We start from the raw sequence: 23,795 nt of genomic DNA, 5'->3' as shown, positions 1-23,795 counted from the left end.
CACTGCCCAAGCCCTGCTTTGCTCAGGAAGGTGCCTCCAATGTGATGTATCTTTGCAGCAGGTCAATCCTCAACAGTGGCGGCTGGCACAGGTGAGAGCCATAGGGCAGTGGGGGGGAGGTCGACAGATGATGAGAGAGGTAAAATTAAATAAAAAAATTGATAAGACCACTTACCTTTTGCTCACCGCATCACAGAGTCGGCAATGTGGTGGGCACAAGGTACGTTTAAAAAAAAATGTAATTCTTTTTTTTGTTTTTTTTTTGCAGAGTTTTATATAGCGAGAACTAGAACCGAACCGAATCAGTTATCAGAGCGCTTTACATAGCACCAGTTACATTACATGAGGACACACTTTCATTTTAGGCACGGGGAGATTAAGTGATTTGCCCAGAATCACAGGGGGTTTTTGGCGTCGTTACCGAGACTCGAACCCAGATCCCCAGATCCCCAGGTCCGAGGTCGAGGGCCTTAGCTGTTAGGCCAACCCCTCTCCCCTATCTTGTCATCTGTTGTCTTCCCACCCCCTACCTGCTCCGCCCTACCACCTTACCATTCTTACCTGTACCGCCACTGATGCTTAACACGAGGTCCAGAGGGCAGATGGCACTAGATTGTTCTGGTCCTTTTCCATAAACATCCATTACTTATAATACACGTTGATGACCCCCCATGGTTGAATGATGAGTTCATCATTCAACCATACTAAACATTCAACCATTACCCATCTCCCACATCTGTATAGAACTACATAGATACACACATGAAGGCTGTTGCATTGATTTATTCCGTTTAAAATCCAGTCATGGGTGCGCCCGGGCTGGATTTAGAAACAGGGGGATATAGTGGTAATTTGTGAACTTTCAAGCAACTGGAGTTTAATTACCTTGCACAATTAAGAGAGTGAACTAAATGAAATTGTCAAAGAAAAACATTCTGAAAACTACAACTCCCAAAAGAAAAGTTTTAAAATACTTTCTAACAATCAAGCACTCCTTGCCTCATGCAAAAAAGCAGAGACTGGTGAGTTCCCCATTGAGAAGCATAGTACTGATTCCTTTCTATCGGCACATAATTCTGTCATGGTCACTACTGGAACATAATGTCCTTAGATAAGGCTTTCCTAATTTGTGAAGTTATTTTCCATTAAGACATTGTTATGACCAACCTCAGTGGTGTCTGGGCTGATCTCTCCCCAAAAACATTTTTGAAACAAAGTGGGCCAAGCAGTGCAAGTCACTAAACAATTTGACTAATAAGCCATAGGTTTTACTGAATGCTAAAATATTCTTGGTATGACTTTTGATATGGCTTCTGCATATGTTTCAAAAAGAATAGAGCACCTTCCTTCACTTCTACCTTCCATCTTAAATTTAGAAAATAGTTCAGGGCCTAGGCATGAATTTTAATGCAAGTTGCATCCAGCATGCAGCCTGGAATTTGGCAGAGGCAGCAGACCGGCCCTCTGCCCGGAGTATAGACCATACTCCACCTCAGCGTAGTGCAAACAATTGCCACAAGCAAAGGCTCCAGAAAACAGTTCTTTAGAGGCATAGGACTTAAGAAGAAACTAAAAAAATAAGAGAACACTTTAAAGGCCGAATTACAGTGCCACGCCCCCGCAGCGCCAAACCCGTAGTGAGGCCACCTGCTAGATTACAAGTGTAAGTTGTATCTGGCTAGCTTTTTTGGGCGTTCCCCCGGTGGTGCCTTTAAAAACAGGCTTTGCAATGGGAACACCAAAAACAGTTCCTGAGCTGCCTGGACTGAAAAGTCCAGGCTGTACAGGAACTGGTATGCATGCACACAGGGGGGCACATGTTGTGCCTCCCTATGCCCCCCTGTGTGCATCCATGAGGCGCAGAGGCGCAGAGGCACAGAGGGCGCTGTAGGGTCCTCTTTGTTTCCTCTCCGTCAGGGTTTACATGGCAGAGAGTAAACTCCTAATATACTTTGCCGGACCACAGCAGCCCTGCCAAGCATATGGATGCCTCCTGACCACTGCAACACCACCAGGGAATGGCGGCTCACTGGCGGCTGTGGTGGGCTGTAGGAGTCCCACCGCTCAACTCATAATGGGGCGGTAGGGAAACCACAGTGCCCCCGCAAATTTGTCAGTCCTCGGGCCTCCAGACTCATAATCAGTCCCTAAGTGTTTAATCCAGCTCATTATATAGCTCAAAACATATGAGAGTCCAATATTTGCATAAAGCAAATTACTTTACTGATAATAACAATACGTTTGACCAATCTTATTGAAGGTACTTGATATATTTTTTATCTTATCTAGACATATGTCGGTGCTAGTACTCAGGTTTACATGGTTAATTGCTGTCTTTATAGAGCACATATTCAGTTTCTATGAAGTCTTTTTATTCTATATTTTCAATATAATGTAAATTGTCCTTTTATTTTATATATTTTTAATATAGTTCAAGTTCAAGTTCACAAACTTTATTCGGATAGACAATGTATCCATAAAAGTACAACAATTATTAAAATAACATTATCAATATGTAATAGCAAGCATTACAGTTGTATAAACACAGTAACATGAGATTTTTAGATGGCAATTTAAGACACAAATTCATCATAAATATGTCGCTAGTGTATAAACCAATCCATTAGTTAATTAGGAACTGTCTGTACATTGTTAAAACTCAGTCCATAAGCATTGACTTGCGTGCCCTAGGGGCAATTCCCAGAAATGTGCTTAGGCGAAAGACCAACTCTTCGTTTTCTAAGGCAAGCATATATGAATAGGCAGAGGCCAAACTAAGAGGCCTACTCTTAGTGAAGAATGGGAGAAGAAGCCACTTGATATATTTCATATAAAATTTGCAGAAAAACAAGAAATGTTGGGTTGATTGACCACTCACCCCGTCACATGGGCAGGGTAGTGAATCAAGCTTCGAGTGATAACCCATAGGAAAACACAATGCAAATGTGACTGTCCCAGCATTCAAGCGGAATAGGAGGCTCCTTTCCCAACGACTCATAGGCAGGGTGAGATATCTCGGTAGGGGGTAGCAATGCCGTTCATAAGCCATATAACTGGAAACAGAAGGTTTCTTGGATTCCAACGCATTTCTTGCAATGCTATATGACGAATAGAGCGCGATTCTAAGTTCTTTTTTATTTACATTTTCCATTCTGCTCGGGTTTAGGAAAATAGAGCCCTTGTTAACGCTGCATAAGCTCTGGTACACTCCAGATAGCCAGGGAATAGCCACCCCCTCTCACACTTCAAACAGTCTGTTATGATGCTTTGTGCTAAAGTGGTTGCCTGATTCTTCCAAACTGATATCCAAAAAAGGGCAGGGCGTGCACGTATAAAATCAGATATGTAATTTAAATTCAGTTCCCTGTAACTGATTTTCTTACTGCTGAATGCAGGAGCTATCTGCGGTGCCCCAAATCTCAGCACCATACGTAGCAACAGGGACACACTGAAGTTTAACATTTTTTAAAATAGCTAAAATAGCACCTGTATTCTTTGGGCGGGGGAAGCTAAAAATGGAATTGATGGTCTTTGAGAACTTGCTCCTGGAGTGAGTAAGATGCTCAGTCCAGGAGCCGTTCTCAGCAAAAACAACTCCTAAATAAGGGTACAGGTAATTGTCAATTTTTGATTGCCAGCAATAATAGAACTGAGTTGGCGCTTCCTGGCGCCACAAGACATAAGAAATTATTTTTTTAAATTAACGCACAAATCCAAACTATCCATATATTTAACAAAGGACTGTACTAAAGTGCGCACGGAGTTAGGAGTGCGGCCTATGAGGACCGCGTCATCAGCATAAAGTAGGACGGGGAGAGGTTTCCCATGGATCATGGGAACATCATGAGTCATCGTTACCAGTGACTTAATCAGGCAGTTAATATAAATAATATAAAAAAGGAGGGGAGCCAGGACACAACCCTGCCTGACCCCGCTTCCGACCCTAATGGCTCCCGATACCTCTCCACCACTACCTATCCTCACCTCTGCCTGGAGGTCTTTGTGGAGGTGTGCCAAAAAATGAACCAATGGCTCATCCAGCCCATAAGCCAGTAGGATAGCCCACAGCCTTGACCTATTCACAAGGTCGAATGCTGATGATAAATCCATAAAGGCCAAGTAGACCGGGGAATGCCGAGCAATAGTGTACTTCCTGATTACAAGATTAAGATTAAGACATTGTTCGGTAATACCAACCTTGCTACGGAATCCTAATTGGTAGGGCTCTAAAATGTTGCATTCCTCACACTACTCCAGGATCTTATTATATAAGACCCTGCCCAAAATGTTGAGGGTATTGTCAATCAGTGAGATCGGCCTATACTTACTAGGCTGTGACCAATCCCCCTTTTTTGTATATTGGGACGATGATACTCTTAGCCCAAATCCTAGGTAGCAGAGCATTCGGCAGGCTATTAAAAACATTCAAGAGGAGCGGGGCCCAGAAGCCCGGGTTCCATTTGATCAAATCTATGGGTAGCCCATCTGGGCCCGGGGCCTTATCCCCAGCGCTCTGATGAATGGCCTCTTCTACTTCAGGGAGTGTTATCTGGATGCCAATAAATGGGCCAAGTTCATACTGGTCCGTCACCATTGAAGGGGTGGCGTAAATATTGGAAATATTATTTTCCCAGGATTCCCTGAATATAGTACAGCTAATGGGAGTTAGTAGCTGTTCAGTGGATCGAAGGTCCCTTACAGCAGACCAAAACATTTTGCCCTTTTTGTTTGTAGCTGCCTGGGATAATAATTTCCATAGATTATTTAAGAGAACTAGGTTCCTGTTGTTAACCACTACTTTATAGTCCTGCCTTGCCAATTTTACATCTGAAGCACACCTAGGAGTGGCTGAGAGGGCCCTACGCAGGTTCCTGTTCGCCAATGAACATTTATCATCAAACCATCTTGGGCCCTGCTTCCTCAAAGAAGTGGGCTTCGACAGTAAGGTTTTGATGACCCTTCAGAGTGTGGAGAAATCATTAACTACCTCTAGGTGTGATGTTTAAAATGAAAGACATGGATTAATAAGGGTTAGATTATCCTTCACTAGTAACTTAAACAGTTCATCACTGTCAACGCCCCTCCATATTAATCTTAAATTGTTGGAGGATGGCGTTAGGTCTTTAGCCCCACATTCCACTGCAAATATGGGTCGAATGCCAGTTTTAGTGCTAGTTTAATAGGGTTATGATCCCCATGTATCATAGCGATAACCTCTGCAGCCATAAAATGGTCCATAAGTGCAGAAGAGATAAAAACAAAGTCTATTGTAGAAGAGTGGCCCCTACCTCTATATATTGAAGGCTGATAACTGGTGACGTTAAGTGGACGCATCTGGTCCATCACATTGACCAGATCATGTGTGCTTAGGAACACCGCCAGCTCAACGCCCCTATGGGAGGAAGAACATGGATTGAATGTCTCTATACCATGATATATATCATTAAGCTTTGCGTTAAAATCTCCCCCTAAGATGATCCCGGTAATGTCGCCCGAGTGTTGCTGACAATCTAGATTAGAGATAAAATCAAAGAGCGCAATAAAATTCCTATTAGGAATGGATTGGAAATCGTTATTATAAAAATGAATCATAATATAATTAAATGTGTACTTCGTGCTTTTATGATTTATTTCTAAATCGAATAAAGCGTGTGAACTGAACTGACTTCAAGTAAAACAAGGTCATGTAAGGCTCAACCCTATGTCCCCAGGAGATGCAATTTGCTTTTTTAAAGTTTTGCCTTGTCCCAAAATGTGACTACGTTTGATCAACTTTTTCTACCTCCTCTTCTTCCCCTCTTCTTTTGCTCCAAAGTACTATTTTACTTTTGTAACATTGGACTTTACTAAACTCACTTCATAGGCTCTTAGTATTAATTTTGTCGATTTCTGCCATGCGTAATCCTTTACATGAAGCTACATGGGGTCAATAATACCCTATAGCAGCATATTCACCCACAAGCAGCTTGATGATGTAGAGTTTTATTTTTAATTCCTCTCACATTGAAGGTCTTAAAAGATTCTTAGATTTCCTAATAAAGCCTGCATTTGACTTTCTCTCTGAAATTGATTTTTTCTGAGTCAGAATTCTCCCTTTTTATGCCATGGAGAGACCTCTATCCACCTGTGACTGAAAAAACTTCCCTCATAAAATCGCCTTTATTTGATTTCTCAAGTGAAATGCCTCTTTTCCATAGTACTGAAACCCTCTCACAGCCAACTTTAACTTGTGAAAAAACTGAAACACCAAGCAGCATCTTATAGCTTTTGTTCAAATTGAAGGCAATCTTTAACATTAAAGAAAGTACTGCCAACCTAAAAGGTTTACCCATTACCAGAAGTCCTGCTGAGATCATGCAAGGCCATCCTCCACTCTACTAGTGGAGTTCACTTTTGTAAGAACATCAGATCGCATCACCGTACTGCTGATAAGCTTCTACTGTTGCTTTTTGCCCGTTAGTCATTATCCTATTTGATGTATGCCCCAGTGTTGTCCCTGAGCTCAATCCCCTCTATGGGCCGTATCGTGATGGACTGGTGAGAGATTGCGGGTGCTTTAGGCTCAAATTCTCCATGGATGCAAACACTCACTCATATGGCCTTTATATGTCAGTCCTGCTGAGTTCTCTGAGGGGAGTTTAAAAAGATTCTATAAGGCAAACACAGAGAAGGCTTTATGGAACTCTATTTTCCTGGAGAAAGTAGCCAGTCACCCCACCCTCTATTCTGCTATTCAAGAGAATGGTTGGCCATGTTATATAGGGTATGTTCCTCATGTTGGTGGGAATGACAGCTCTGTTAAATGAGGGGGACATCAATGTCTGTTTTAAATAGCAAAATCCGATACCACCAACTGAGATTCCAATAAAGGAGGTCAAGTGTCCCAAGTTAAGGTCATCAAGTGTTGCATTCCCCAGTATTTTAACAAAAGTATAAGGTTGATACCATGGGTCATGCTAAGGTTTTAGATTCTACGTGGGGGCATAGGGAGTAACAAGCATGCCATCTAATTTTAAGCACCCTTCAGTTTGCCCATAAGTCATGCCTGCATGCTGCAGACATCTTGAAGCTGAGGGTAAAATGTCCCTAATCCTTTAATCCAATGCAGTGCTAAGTGTATGAGTTTACTCAACTGAAGCCCAAGTCTGCTCATTGGAACTGGTATGGGGTTTAGGGCCGCATGTATCAAAATTGGAAATTGTGATTACCTAATTGCGATATTCTTAGAATTGCAATTAGGTAATCACAATTTCCAATATATGAAACTCCAAGAGTTTCACATCCCGATTCCAAAGGGGTCGCAAATTGACCTACTTCATTAAAATAATGAGGTAGATTGTAATTTGTGACCCCCTAGGAATCTCTAACATCACAGAGATGGTGGCCTGCTGGGGTCAGCAGACCACCATCTCCATGATGGCATTTAAATAAAGCAATCTTTTTAAAATCCAGCTTGTTTCCCTTAAAGGAAAATGGGTTGCGTTTAAAAAAAGAAAAATGAAAAGTTTTCTTTTCATTTTTGTAGAGGAGGCAGTGGTCCAAGGGACCACTGCCTGCTCTTAAAAAATGTTTTACAACCATTCCCAAAGGGGAAGGGGTCCGTGGGGACCCCTTTCCATTTGCGAATGGGTTACCGCCTACTTGAAGTAGGTGGTAAATTGGGAAGGTTTTGCGACCGCATACACTGTAACAAAACATTCATACATACCATTAGCATTTGCTATTTGGAAGCGACGCCCTAAACACGCCCCTTCCATATACCATATCGCAAACCCATTTTGCGATTCGGTTACAGGTTACCAATTCACAAAATCAGTTTTGATACATATAAAAAGCTTTTTTTTGTACTCGCAAATGGCCGATTCTGCGAATCGGCCCGTTTGCAAATGCAAATTTGGTTGATACATGTGCCCCTAAGTCAAAAAGTTTGGGCTTAAAATGAACTCGATGAAAAGTCCAAGACCTGGATATCTGGCCATTAATAATTTTATTGGATACCTTCTTCATGCTTTCAACGGATGGAATTCTCCATACAATAAGTGCACACACACCGAGATGTTCAAACCGTGCTAGAGTGAAATCAGTAACTTTTTGGTAGTGTTTTTTTGTTCTTTTTTGACTTCTTGGTTAAGAGAAGAAGGAGAAAAATAATAAAACCTCTATGCTCACCTAAGGGTTGGTTCTTTAGCGATCAAACGTTCTCAGGTCTACATTGCAACCTAAAATAATGCCTTGTTTTTTCGCAAAAACACCTATGTTTTCTAATTGTCAGTGTATTTCGAATACTTCCTATAACCCGTAATATAAGTTCTACTTTTTTCTAATAGAAGGATTTGATGTTTTATGGTGGTGAGACAAATGATTTACTACGAATTTTCTGCAGTGCTTGTTATCCTCTCCTTGTCTTTTTCACTATAATGCATCTTATACAGCAAGAGAAAAGAGTTCACATCAATCAAAAATGAGTAGTTCACTAAAGAATAAATGACCTGGGTAGGAAACAGTGCTTTCCTGCTTAGAAGAGTTCCTATGAAGAAAGCATTCTGTTTCTTTGAAAATTGCCCTTCAGGTCTGAGCCCAGATGGACTCCTGTAGCCATTATTATCCATCTGCCCTTGCTCCAACACAAGCACAAGTCAGGTAGATCATCGGAAATGCATACCTGGCCTCTGGCTTTTAACTGTTCTCTTTCTCACATGTCATACCTGACTGTTCTCTCTTTGTGCTGTAACATTCGTTTTTTGTGAAGGAGTCGAGTGTGTCTTTGCCCAGTTGCATGTTTTACATATATTCCCCAAGCGTGGTTCGTTTCACATTTCTACATGCTCATTTATTTTTTGGCATGGTGATTTCGGTGCAGTTTGGTAATAACTATTGCATTGTTATTACAATAGTAATTTTGAGGCATGTTGGCCTAGTTTGTTTTACATTTTACTGCTTCTTTCATAAACGTCATGATGCTGCAGGGCACATTGATGTAGGCATGGCTCACTGATCCATCCTCTTATATGTAGATCCATACTTTGTGTTAAAGAGGGTTCTGTGTCACAACAGGAGTGTGAAAGTATTTTTTGGTGTATGTAGGTTTATGAGTGTGAGTGCTAATTTTATTATAGCTGTTTTATGTTTCCTGAATATGCTGATTTTTGAGTCTTTTTGTTTGTGTGTTTACGAAATGGAACATTATGTGTATCTGGCAAGGTTCCGTTTTTGGAGCATAGCTGGAGTGAAGTCGAGCATCTCAATTATATTAAAATGGTTCACCTTAAACCCTGCATTACTAGTTGGCCTATGTACAGTGATGGGGCATCTTCCCATTCCTGGTCCAGTAAAGTTGATTCTTAATCTATCTCCTATTACAGTTTCATTGACAGTTCAATATGTCGGATGTAGTTTTAACAGCTTGATATGTCCTGGTGATTACCCCTCACCCAACGTAATCAGAAGCTATCACCATCCGCACCGCATCTCTGAAGTAGGTAGCGCAACACTCATAGTGCACAATGTCGTAAAGGCTACACTATGCTGTTTATAATAATGTAGAAATTGATGATCCCCAAACAAATATCTATTTTGGGCTATAGTAAATGCAATAATTGACTCATCTGTATATAGGTCTCACGGGTGTACACCAACAGTTTTCCATTTTATAAAGTTCATTTCTTTAGTTATTTAGTTATTTTTATGAATTCTTGAAGTATCCAGATAGCAGCTTTTGTCAAGCTTTATTTTTTTGTGAAACCATTTATCCCACTATAATCACTATGGCCACTATATGTGGATAAGGGCCTTCAAAGTTCCATCTTTCAAACAATAGATGTAAAAAATCTTCTAGTATTGTAAATCTTTGCTTCACTCCTGTCCCAACCTCCCGGCAACATACTGAAGCTGGGCAGCAAGATAATATCCTTCTTGGTCTGGGACCTGTAGACTGCCCGCTTCATACTGATACAGCAATGTGTCCATTTTCAACCTGCTTCTCCCAGCTCCTCATACCATGGCCTTCAGTAGAGCAGGCAGTGGACTATGGGCCAGATGTACAACCATTTTTGCATGCACAAACGGGTTTAATGGGCAAAAATAGCATAGAGAATGTACAAAGCCTATTTTGCGAGTCACAATTTTTTGCGACTCGCAATATAGGCTTTTGCGACTTGCTATTAGGAAGGGGCGATCCCTTCCTAATAGCGAGCGCAACCCTATGTAAGAATGTTTTGTGTCCACAATTGCGGACGCAAAACACTTGCAAATTCTTCAAGAGGATGGTAATGGAGTCGCAAAAGGGAAGCAGTCCCCAGGGGGCCACTTCCCCTTTGCAAACGCAGGGGAAGATTTTGTAAGGCCCAGGGACCACTGCCTGCCCTTAAAAAATGAAACAAAAATGATTCTTGTTTTTTTTAATGCATCCCATACATAGGAGGGCCTGCCATTCCCAATTGGGTCGCAAATTGCGAGAGGCTCATTAATATTCATGAGCCTCTCTATTTGCGCCCCATTGGGAATCGCTAACAGTGTGAAATACACTGTTATACATTGGTAATAGCACCTATCAAACTTCGAGTCGCAAAAGACTCGCTTTTTGCGAGCTGCTATTTCCAGGGTCGTACATCTGGCCCTAAGCACCGAGGTAGGAGTGATGTCTTAGATGCAGCTGTTCTACCTGATAATCACAATGGTAAACCCTGTTACAAATGTAGAGACCTAGAGAAATATACCCTTCAAAATATTGGGATGTAACCAGTAGCGGTCGGTGTTGGCGATGCAGTGCGTGCAATGAAATTTGTTTTATTTATTTATGTGTTTACATACCTGTATTTTACCATATTCCGTAGTTTACTACCCCCCACCCTGCCCCTCCCCGCCCCATGTCACTGCCCGGCTGCACTCCCACCACTGTCCGCTACTGGATGTAACACACTACCACCAACAGGGTAGCTACTAGCGCAGGCCTCAGAGAGTCTAATAGGAACAAACGTTACTTATCCATATATAGTTATAGCCCTGACATCACCCTAACAGATTCTACTATATCTACTAAGTTACTCTGCATATTTGCTGGTTTCAGTCGAATACAAGACCTGGATGAAATTTAAATTAAGGTTGCATAATTCACGTAATTTTGGAAATTTCATGTTATGCTTATAAGGAAAACCCGATAATTACTCCCTTGTGCCACAGTGCTTAATTATGTGCTGTTTCTGGCAAACTATTACAGTGAGTGCTCAGGAGTAATGCAAACTACCCTGTAAATATTGGTACCTGGACACATTTTGTACTACAATATAGAGGTAAATTACAGTTTTGTATTTCACAGAATTATACTTAATTATGCATATTTTCCTGAAATTTTGTGGAATTTTGCAAAAGCAAATTATCCTAATTCCTCACACCTTAATAATGAAACTAATGTTATCATATATTAAAATCACATGATAACGTGTTTGTACCTCTGTTCCCTTGCATAACAGTTCCTAAAACGGCTTGCCAGAGGCTCCATTGCCAGAACGAACAACAAGCTGGTTAACAGGCATTGATGCCTTGTGTGTGTTTCTAGATCTCATTCTTCTGATAATAGTCTACTGGTTTTGACCATCCATGATGGTTTTGGGTATAAAAATTATACCATCTTTCTGAATTGCGGTGCAAAGTTCCTGACCTCTAGTATTCTACACAGGTATCAACATCACACCATGTCAAAGGCTTTTTCTGCACCTAAAAATGCACTGCTAATTCATCATAGCTTGCAGTGTTTTCACCTCCATTCTAATGGTTATTCTTCTAATAATCAGTGTTGTTCTGCGCGACTCGTCATAACACCTTAGCCACATGCAGTGGCATTACTTTTCCCAGTATTTTATTATCTTCATTCAGCATGGACAGAGGTACATATGATTTAATATTGTTTAGGTGTTTATTAGATTGTAACGACATAACATGCTTTGCAGTTAATGGGTCAAGTTAAAGAAACTGATTGTGTGTGCATACAACACCCAGTGCCATTTGCAGTGCATGGCCTGCAAATTTGGTGTTAGAGAAAAGCATGCAAAGATCCTACTGTAACATCAAGTGCTGCAGCCTTTACAACATAGTCTATCATGATCAAAAATTAGCGGGGGTCATATGTGAATCAGGGTAGACACCGTTGGTCTGGTGGAGACCCCCAATACGCAGTTTTCCAGTTAAAACACATGCCAAAGGTATTCCAAGGGAGGGGGCATCTAAAGTTCAATTCTCTCTTGCTGTTGCCTGTGTTTGGTCTTGTTGACTCTTCTGGTACAGCTCATAGGAGGCAGCACATATGAATTTGGCCTTGCTATGTTCCCTCTGGAACTTCAGATGGAATTCTCAGATGCAGGGCAAAGCAGTGTGATCATGGCAAATTAAGCTAGCTCTTGACCAGCCCAGAAGGGACTTCTGAAACATAGAGATATCCTCCATCTATGCAAAACATCTCATATGCCTACCAAAGACCTCTGCGGCGCTACTAAGATGAGCAGAGAAATGTTTAATACTGATGGATGTTGAGTTTCTGTAATACGGTGCAGCACAATCACACGGTTTTCAGATGGTGCAGGGTTTAGAGGATAGGTTCAGGGATTTTCACTTTTAGTTGGCCTCTGCAACATCACACTCATCAGCCACGACTGGGGCCCACTTACTAAAAGGAAAGCATGCAATGGTACCACAGTGACAAGCACCAACATGGTAAAACGCCTGCAATGAATTCACCTTTTTTGTGAGACAAGATTCTGTGGTAACCAGAACAACCATGCTTGCAATGGCAATGCCTTCAGACTACGGCACTGTAAATTCTTGTGTGACCTATAAGGAGTTCCAATGAAAACTTCCCCTTTCATAAAAAAACAACTTCTGCCCAGCATTTGTTCTGGCACAAATGGAAAGAAATTAAAATATACAAGATTAATGCATGATTTTTGCATGAGCACAGTTAGACATTGGCATGTCCAACCTAAAAAGGGCATTTTAAAAACCAATTTGGTGTGTTATTGGTTGCCATTGTAAGAAGAATACTGCATATAAAATATATACATTTGTATGCATGTGTTATACTCATTCCACTGTGGTATAATTTCAAGATGAAATGGCTGGTAGCACATCAGCGACTGAAATTAATGCGCAGTATCAAAATTGCTTTTTTTATTTTCTGTCTTTCCTTGTCTCCTGGCGCCTCCAAGACTGGCTCATCTGACAGCAGAGATATATTCCGAGAGAAGCCAATGCTGAAACTGCATTTTAGAAAGAAAGCCTGACTCATACCAATTACTTTTTCTGTACGAGTGCGTAGACCGGGACCTATTCCAGTGACCAGCTCCCATTGGCCCATAGCCCAGAATACCAGCTCTGCCCCTTTGCTGACCTACACGCCGTAGTAAAACCCATTAAGCTCTGTCGCTGCTGGTAGTGCAAGCATTACTTCTCATTTGACGGCGATGCCTTTTTTTTCTCTTGTCCTGGTTACTGTTTGACATAAGGATTACTTTTGTTTCTGTGCCTTTGTATTTCTAGCTTGGACATATGTAAACACACTATACTTGTACATTAATCAGTCCTTTTTCTACAACTTTTCACAATACTCATACATTTCCCAATTACCGTATTTAGATTCAAGTAATTAGGAACTGGTTCAAATCAAAGTACAACATGTGTGCTGTAAAATAGAAAACATCATATTATTAAACCTTCCCATGGGGCATTAATAGAACATGTTCTTTGGGAGGATAAGGGGGTTGAGAGCATCCTCAATGGCTTTACTGCATCTTAGAGTAGTGTTGAAACTGATACTGATACTGATACTCCTCCATAAACTCCATTGGCTGCCGGTGAAACAACGGGCCAAATTCAAGGGCCTATGCATAACGCATAAAGCACTGTACGGACAAGCCCCAAAATACATCAAGAAACGTTTAGTTCCATACGCCCCAAGCAGGAATTTACGATCAGCAGACGCTGCTCTACTGATTTGTCCGCGTTTTAAGCTATCCTCCTTTGGAGGGCGCACGTTTTCCCATACAATTCCCAGTGCATGGAACAAACTGCCAGAGAGCCTGCGCAAAGAAACAAACCTCTTATCTTTCAGAAAAAAGCTAAAAACGGTGCTGTTTCAGGAGGCCTGGGGTAATGCCTAACTCTCTCCCCTCTAGTATGGTGCTCACTCTCTGCAAAGCGCTTAGAGACCCCTGGGTGATAAGGCGCTATAGAAATCTAACATACAATACAATACAATACAATACAATACAATACAACTCCTTATAATCTGTTAAATATCAGTTTGGAAATAATAAAAATCCAGTAAAATTTGCACTTCCGTGAAGGTATCAGAGTAGTGAAGCAGGAACAGATATTTTGGGCCACTTAGGTATCAGTGGGATGTCCTGATTGCATTCACTGTATGCTTTCTCATGGTGCTTTATTATGTACCAAACATGGCACTTTACAGTCACTTCAGAGCGCTTTGTCATAGGGGGTCAGAGCATTATGATAGACCCCTGCACTGAGGAAAACATGTTTTTTATACTCATTGGCTCAATCAGTGTTGTGATTGGCTTAGGGGAGCCTGAGAGCCCGGGTACTTCCTGCTGCCAGACTCCAGACAGGAAGATGGTAAGAAATGGACCGAGGAGAGCGGCAGCCGGCTGTAGCCAGATGTTTTTTTGTTTCTTTTTCATCCTCCACCCCATCCTGTAGGTGGGGCAGTATGGTGCACCCTCTCCACAGAATGGAAGCTTTATTCAAAATGTGGGCATGTTGCCTTTGAGTGCATGTGTTTTGTTAAAGGGTTGTAGCTAATCGTCTCCTGTAGGTATTAGCACACCAATGTTGAAATGCTAAAGAACACAGCAAATGAAATTGCCACATTTTTTCTGCTTCTGAAATATCGAATAGAGCAAAATAAATGTTCTATATGTTATATCAACGAAAGCATTTAAACCCGGGCAAACATGTAGAAATTGATTTGTGAAACCATATGCAACTCATGTGTTGCTAAGAATTCAATGTAAGTCTTATAGAGACTTTAGCAAAGAAATCATATTCCCCCAAAATTCCTCTAAAAGTAGTAATGTGGATTTTGTCTCATACGCAAACACATATCCATTGCTGTCTCATCCCTGGATTGAAGTAAGAAAGTTGTTTCGGTGCCACCAACAGAGGGCATTTGTGGTTGCCAGATTTCAGCTGTAAAAACGGTACTATTTGGGTGCGAAAGAGGCGGAAGGAAATTGAAAATAAGCAAAATAATGTTCCACCTGCTGAAAATCCTTCTGCTGTTCAGACTCATGTGTCACATTTGCAAAGTGTAGTTAATGTATATTATCCACTTCTTAATAAACAGCATCAGCAAGTGTGTAATGAGTTTCACTGCGGATTGTTGCATACGGTACCATTTGCTCCACTACCGCGTGGCACAATAGGCAAACATAATGCAAATATATATGACACAGTTTTTTAGTGCTACCTTTTTGTGAAATGGCACATGGTGTTACATGTTACATGTAAATTCAGTTCTATTATGATAGGGGGAATGATGCACACATTAAAATACAAATGCGGCGTTGCTTCTACAAAAAACATGTTTGTTTATTTTACCACTCCCCACCAAAAAAATAATAATAAGCTGCCCCTGTCATGAGCATAGGTAATCTATAGGTTATTCACATCTTTCTAAGATGTATACATCCCTTATCTTAAGAAACTCATGTCACATTCTTGCCAGGTTTCTGCATTTTATTGTAACTTCTTTAAGATTCTCTCCCCAGCAAGCCTATTATGTTTTCCGTTTTTTTCTGTGTAGCCTGAGGAAAAGCAGAAGGCATCAGCATCATTTGTCCAACTTCAAGCTGCCATGGAGACTTTGGGATTCGCAGTATCCGAGCAGAAGGCCATTTGGCATGTCCTAGCAGGCATTTATCACCTGGGAGCTGCAGGGGCCTGCCGAGGTGAGAGAGGCTCTTTCCACTTTTCATGTTCAATCTGAGTTACATGCTGTTTGTGTGTAAAAGTGTGAGAAGTCTGGTGAGGGACACGCATTTCACCTGCTTGGTATAAATGATCACGAAGCCAGATTTCTATAAAGTACATTTGGAACAGGCATTGAAATATATATGATGAACTGAGACTTCCGACTGGTCTACCGCAGACATTCCTGGGATCAACGCTAGTATATGCCATTAAAAGTTAATTTTAAACAACATAAAAAGTATAACACTCAAGTATAGAATTTATATCACACGCTTTATATATATTATTCATTATACTTGATGTTTTTGTATGAACAAAGGATACCGCATATAGCAATTTTTCCTTCATAGAAGATGCCAGTCGAGCTCTATAGTGGTACTTATGTCACCGCTGTGATGTTATGTTACCACCCTTTTCTCCATTTGTAGCTTTGACTTAAAATGTTGTCTTGATTAGAGTTAGGAAGCAATGCAAAATCCTTCAATTTCTGAAGAAGACACAAATACCGTCAAAATAAACATATGGGGTAAATCATAATTCAACAGCCAAAAACAAGATAATTCTGACTCACTGTCACTCTAATTTCCCCCTGAAAAGCTGCCCTAAACATTACATTGCCTATATATTATTAAAAAGCTTTACAAGCCTCCAATCAAGGGCAAAACAGTTCCTCGACAATTACAAAGATTTTTCATTACTTCCTGATACCATCTCTGCCCTTAAAAGCTGCACATTTTAAAGAAAAAAATATTCTCTTCCCTTGCGTGACAACTTGGGCACGGCTTATTCATGGGTCCCCACCTACTTTGTTGGTAACACACCTATTTCATGTATTTTATTTCATTATTTATTTAGTTTTGAGGTTTTAAACAGCAGAGACAGGTGTCACCCAGCCGTCAGAGATTTGCACACAATTTAGTGCCTGAGTACGTTTTACATTGTTAGATATTTAAGATGCCCAAATTGTTTAAAGTTTCCCCTGCTGTGCGTATTACCCAATCTTTACTGATTATATATCATAGAGTCCTTCTAACCCCAGTAAGTATTCATAAATTTTCCCCAACTTCTTCTTTACTCTGTTGGTCCTGTTCTAAAGATACTGGGACACTTAAGCAATTGCTTTACGATTGTCTCCCTGTTTTATCCTTTTGGAAGTATGTTTGGAAGATATGTATGCGAGTTTTTAGTTGTTCTGCCCAGCTATCGTTACAGACTATTTTTCTGGGCTCATTGTCTCCGGATGTTGATATTACCTCTTCTTCTGCAAGATTGTTGGACTTGTTTATTTCTCTTGCATTTAAAGTTATTTTATTATGTTGGAAAGATAATTCTAAAATTTCTGTTCACACTTGGTGGAATTTTGTTTGCGATGAACATAGGATTGCTATTGCTTCCTCCTCTTCTGTCCCCCTGAAAATTAAATCCGATCTCCTTTGGCTCCCTTTTACCACTTATTTTTCCTCCACCACTTTTCCTTGAATGGTTCTACGGTTTCCCACTTATTGTTTCCTTTTCTCTCTCTTTCTTCTCCATTTGTCTCTTTTCTCTTTCCTCTCTCTTCTCTATTCCCTCTTTTTTTCCTTTCTTTTTCACTTGTCTTCTCCCTTTTTCCTTTTTCCACCTTTATATATCTCTTTTGATTATCATTCGGTTTTATCACTCAATGCAATTGTTTTGGTACTCTTTATTATATATTATTGGTATTCGACTTATTTATGACCTTTGTATTGTTGTGAATCCAAAAATGCTAATAAAAACTTCTTAAACAAAAATAAATAAAGATATTTAAGATGCAATGTGGTATAGAAGACTATGTTTTCCTGTTTTCTATATACATTTTTCTATATAATAAATTAACAAAATATGAGAGGGGAAGCTGTTCAGTATGGTTACAATTGAACATAATAAGGAAAATGAAACATTGTATTGATTATTTGAGGTCAATTTGCAGGTCTGGGACACTTGACATCTATTCTAAATTCCTAATTTTTTCAATTTAGAAAAAGGGAAATCATGGGGATCCCAAGTCTTATCGCCCAAATTCGCTGTTGGACTGTGTTTAAGGCAATAGGAAGAATACCTCTTGAGAGGTTAGAATCTTAGACCAAGGAACCTCATCTACTTTCCAATATCCAAAATAGGTTCTGAAGAGGAGTCGGAATGGTAGAGCAGTACACAGTGGAAAAGTGGGGGCAATTGTACACGGCCTTTATGGACCTATCAAGCACATTTGAATATGTTAACCACTCCCAATTGTGGCACCTGATGGGAGATATGGTGAGTGAGGATACCGTGGTACAGCTGCTCAGAGAGATTTAGACTATACTAAGGCAAATATTAGGAATGTTATTAACAGGACGTGCTTATGGAGTTAGGCATCCCAAAAGGGGGTGAGACGGGGATGTGTCCTCTCACTGTTCCTTTCCACTTTATATATTAATATTCTTGACATATGATTGATTGAATAGTGCCGGAACTTACCCCAGATTGGCCACTGCCTTGTGCTGGTCCTCTTGTACGCAGACAATGCAATATTTATGTTGCCCACCCCTAATGGCCTTGAATTCCAACTAAGGGAACGATTCCAATATCGTTTGGAAAGCATTCCGACCGAATTGGTTCCGGAATGTTTTCCGAAGGACTCTGATCGGGGGAGTCCAACCCAGTGATTTGGATGCATCCAGATGCTTCCGGATACGAGTCGGTCGGATTCCCCTTGACTTCTGTGGGAGCCAGTGTTCCGTAAGAGAACACAGTGCGTGTTGTTTATATGTGTACATGGTGTGAAGGGTGGCAATTAATTACTTTTTTATTGATTAGTTATTAAATATTTATAAATTAATATCTATTAAATAATTAGTAATTATTAATTGTAATTGTGTAAATAATATTAGATGTTTGTTGTGGATATTATAATGTGTAGTTAATTATTTTTTATTATCTTGGTTAATATGAATATATTTATTTTTATATATTGATTATGTTAATATTGGAAATTGAATGAAATATAAATGTTGATGTGTTTGATTTTTATTGTTGTGGGATCCAGCACTTTCCCTACTGTTGCACTCATTGGAGTAGGAATAATAATTTTTACCCCTATGCTATCCAACGCTTTCCCTACTGTTGAACTCACTTGAGTGGGAATAATAATATTTACCCCCACGCTATCCAGCGCAATCCCTACTGTTGCACTCACTGGAGTGTGAATAGTAGTTTTTACCCCTACGCTATCCAGCGCTTTCCGTACTGTTGCACTCACTGGAGTGTGAATAGTTACTTTTACACCTACGCTATCCAACGCTTCCCCTACTGTTGCACTCACTGGAGTGGGAATAGTAATTTTTACCCCTACGCTAGCCAACACTTTCCCTACTGTTGCACTCACTGGAGTGGGAATAGTAATTTTTACCCCTATGCTACCCAGCGCTTTCCCTACGGTTGCACTCACTGGAGTGGGAATAGTAATTTTTACCCCTCCGCTATCCAGCGCTTTCCCTACTGTTGCACTCACTGGAGTGGGAATAGTAAGTTTTACCCCTCCGCTATCCAGCGCTTTCCCTACTGTTGCACTCACTGGAGTGGGAATAGTAATTTTTACCCCTCAGCAATCCAATACTTTCCCTACTGTTGCACTCACTGGAGTGGGAATAGTCATTTTTACCCTTCCGCAATCCAGCACATTCCCTACTGTTGCACTCACTGGACTGAGAATAGTAATTTGTACACCTCCGCTATCCAATACTTTCCCTACTGTTTCACTCACTAGAGTGGGAATTGTAATTTTTACCCCTCCGCTATCCAGCACTTTCCCTACTGTTGCACTCACTGGAGTGGGAATAGTAATATTATCCTTTCGCTATCCAATACTTTCCCTACTATTGCACTCACTGGAGGGGGGATAGTCATTTTTACCCCACCTCTAACCAATGTTTTCCCTACTGTTGCAATCACTGCTGGAATAGTAAATTAAATTATTCTACTATCCAACATTTACCCTACTTTTGCACTCAATGGAGTGGGAATAGTAAATTTTACCCCTCCGCTAGCCAGCATTTTTCCTTCTGTTGCACCTATTGCAGTTGGAATTGTAAATGTAATTTTTTCGCTATCCAACATTTTCCCTAGTGTTGCATTTATTGTGTTGCGAAATGTACGTTTAAAATTCTTATTTTAATAGATTAATGCCTTAATTAATTATGGAATGTTTGTTAAATTTTAAATTATTGATATATGTATATATTTAATTTTTATATCATTTAAAAGTTTAAAAATTAAATAAAGATCATAAATAATAAATTATTTTAAATTAAATATATGTATATGTATACATTATTATGGCTGTGTGTTTATATTTTTTTAAATTACGTTTAATTTTATATTTATATTTAGTTAAAATCTATATTAAATTTGATGTATTTTGTTAAAGATATTATTATTTCATATTTGATATATATATTATTTTATTTTATTTATATTTTAATCAATATTTTGTACTTACCTATTTAAGTATAGGGTATTGATATTTTTACTATCTATATTTTTTCTCAATATTTTTACCAGCAATGTTTTTACCATCTATATTCTATCAGTGAACCGCACCAATATTTGCTTTGACCCACTATTTCAATCTCTTCCCTTTCTGTCTCCTAATTAAGGGGCCGATTCCGATCTCACTGGGAGAAGGCTCTGTCCGACTCGGATCCGGAGGGCTTTCCGACCGACTCGTGCTCTGGGGCTCTGAGCACCCGAGTACGATGCGAACAAGCGCTGACGGACACGGGTTGCTCTGAGCCCCATTGAAGTGAATGGGAGACTGTTGTACGACGCGTACATAGACTCCCATTGACGAAAAAGGTAAGTTGCGCACATAGGCGCCCCCTGTAGTGGTGACGCATCTGTGCCACCTGCACCTTACATGCACGTGGTGGGGGACCCTTGGGTCCCCCATGTGATCGACTCGTAAGACTACGGGTGAAGGGAGTCCGGCGCAGGGCCCGATGTCTGCTTCCCAGAATGTTAACGTGTCAGAGGCTCCGTCTCTATCCGGCTAAATGAATCGTACTAGCTCGGCTGGAAATCACCTCCATTGCACAGCAGGGTTTGCTTACGGGCAAGATGTAAGGAGCGGTTCGGACACGGAAACAAGTCAGTTGGCGATTTTGCGTTTCTCGCATTGTACTTGCACGCTCGTATAGCTGTACGAGTCAGTTGAAAAACACGCATACGGCTCGTACTTTTTCCATCCGGATTGCGTTCGTAGCCCTTCCGAGCGAGATCGGAATCGGCTTCTAAGTGTCTACTTATCTGCCAGTATTCAATGAAGCAATCAATAATCACCTCATTTCTTATTAAAATAATCGCTAACGTTCGCCCAACCTCATTCAGTACACCAACAATCTTATTGATATAGCAAGGAATAGACTAAAGAGGTCATTTTAAGCTTTGTTCCCATAGTCTGCTGGGTGAGAGGAGGCTTCCGCCTATTCCAATATTAGAGAGTACCTCCCAGATTAATTAGGGACGTCTGCTTATATTGTGGGTATCTCTGTAATGTCTGTGCATCTGCTAAGTTGAAAATGCACTTAAAGAAGAGGAAAATGCTGAGTGGGTGCCATGTTTTTTTCACCATATTAGGTATTCTTTTTGTTTGCCTGAAGCAAACTCCCAAAGCAAGTTTAAAAAGAAAACAAAAATACAATGGGCTTGACAGGCCAGAGCCATTGATTGTCAGTTTGCCACCTGGGACTGCCATGTCTAAGGTGGCATATACCAGGTGGCAGGGAAGTCCTGTGACTGTCACTCCTCCCTAAACACTTGATAACTGTGTGAATCTTATTGATGCAGTACATTCCTCACCCTTGTAAACGAAGGTATTGCACACAGTGTAATGCTACAGCCCAAACACATCAAGACTATGTTACATATACTAGAAGGGCTTGTTATAACAGTACAAAACCCTATAGAGTCATGAAATTAAAAGACAGATCAACATGACCAGACATCAATATCATGTGAAGCCTCTGATGAAGTAGTACATCTTATTTGCCAGCCTTGGAGACTGGTGATTCAAAACTCCAAGCCCCCAGCCCAACTTCAAAAGACTACAAGCATTAATTCTCTGCGAGTAAATATCAGTAGACTCTTTGAGATCACAAGGCATCCTCATCTCAAGTGGCTGACATTAAAAGAGATTGCTCATTGGTTGTGACTAAGAAAAACACCCAGTATGGTGACTCATCCCATTTCGTCAAGACAATCATGCCTTTTAGATGCTATCCACAATCCACTTTCAGAAGCATTACACCGCATGCTGAAACCATCAATCACAAGAGAAAGTAAACTGTGTGAGTCAATGGATCCATGAAAAGCATGGCCATGCTCAGGCCCCATTATGCCAGTGCAATGCTGACAACTGTGATGTCCCACAGCCAATACTTGTTAGGACACATCAGCACAGCACAACTTCTGTGATCATTTTGAAGGTTTTGTGAACAAAACAATCTCATATATATGGACTGATAATGAAAGTTCTTCTTGTAGAATAATACAGGCTGAGTCCACTTTCCAACCAGAAAGCTGATAAAAAGTAACAAATCGCAGAGATGTGGTATCAATGCTTTTCCTGACTCTTCCCAAAATATAACAAATTGGTGATGGTGGAAACTGTCCAAAATATTGAATTCCCACTCTATGGTTCATGAGGAGAAGATGACAATGTTTATTTAATGAACCCTAAAAGGTATTTGTTTATTTGTGAAAATGTGGAAGTGTAGCCAACAATCAAGATTTCTTCAAGACTCATGGCTGGAAGGTGACCATACCATAATTGGCCCATTAATATAAATCTGGTCTTTTTTGGAAAAGAAAAGTAATTAGCTCACAGTCTTTTTAACAAGATGTATCTTGGTACGGAGGTGAGTAGCTATTTTGTTGATAAATTCTCGAATGCGAGGATCTAAAGCTCAAAATCTATTGGAAACCTCCAGGGCTCATTCCAGAATCAATACCATGGATGCCTGTCAGGTGTATGTATATACATGCGGCTTAAAGCAATCCTGAGTAATTCAGCCAAATGTACCCGCCTGCTGTAGTTTTTGCAATGTATCTAACAGTGTCTTTATCCTCCAGCTGAGATTCAGTAGAGCTCTTAGCATTATAGTATTATGCAGTGATGCACATACGTTATCAATTTATGTTACTCTGACAGCACAGCTCCTGCTGAGTCTAACGACCTACTGTTACAATCCCTCCCCCTTTCACCTTCATTACCAATGACATGCATTCAAGGCAGAGTTGAACAGAAGGGATTTCTACTACATCATATGTTTTCTGAGCGCCTTTGAAGCTTTCTAAAGATACTAATTAGATTTAGAAAGAAGTCAATGAGGATTAATTGCTAATTAATTTGCAAGTAAAATGGTCTAAATGGATAAATGCATCTGAGAATTACTGACTTCACAGCCCTCGAGGAATTCAGTCAAGGAAAAGGTAGAGTTCCTATGTTAGAATGTATAGTTCTCTAAAAGTGTTTACTGCGAAACATGTCTTAGTTGATCAAATGTTGCAAAATCTGTAATTATTTTGATTTCAACAATAGCAGTGTTTTCAGGATAACATCCTTACTTTAATGTGATCATCAGACACACCTATATACTTGTCCAGATCGTTCATTCAGAGGCAAATAAATATTTGTCCTCAATTTAACTTAATTTAATGTCATTCTAATTTCAAATGTAGCACTTCGTGTACCCCCATGCAGCTTAGTGGCATTCGTATAATTATAGACAGGAATCAAATAATGAACAATTACAAAT

At 40.2% G+C, this 23,795-nt stretch overlaps 1 protein-coding gene across 1 annotated transcript in view; it reads left to right on the top strand.

Annotated features, from left to right (window-relative positions):
• MYO18B (myosin XVIIIB) overlaps nt 1-23,795 on the top strand; it is a 1,710,199-nt gene that overhangs the window by 364,882 nt on the left and 1,321,522 nt on the right. The window contains exon 13 of the mRNA XM_078665559.1: nt 15,812-15,956. Within this exon, the coding sequence (XP_078521685.1) occupies nt 15,812-15,956 (145 nt within the window). The remainder of the gene's footprint in view (nt 1-15,811; nt 15,957-23,795) is intronic.

This window comes from Lissotriton helveticus, chromosome 11 (genome assembly GCF_964261635.1).
Source record: "Lissotriton helveticus chromosome 11, aLisHel1.1, whole genome shotgun sequence".
In the NCBI taxonomy this organism is placed as follows: domain Eukaryota; kingdom Metazoa; phylum Chordata; class Amphibia; order Caudata; family Salamandridae; genus Lissotriton; species Lissotriton helveticus.
Note: the sequence above shows the minus strand (reverse complement) of the source record. Positions and strands in the feature narration are given on the sequence as shown.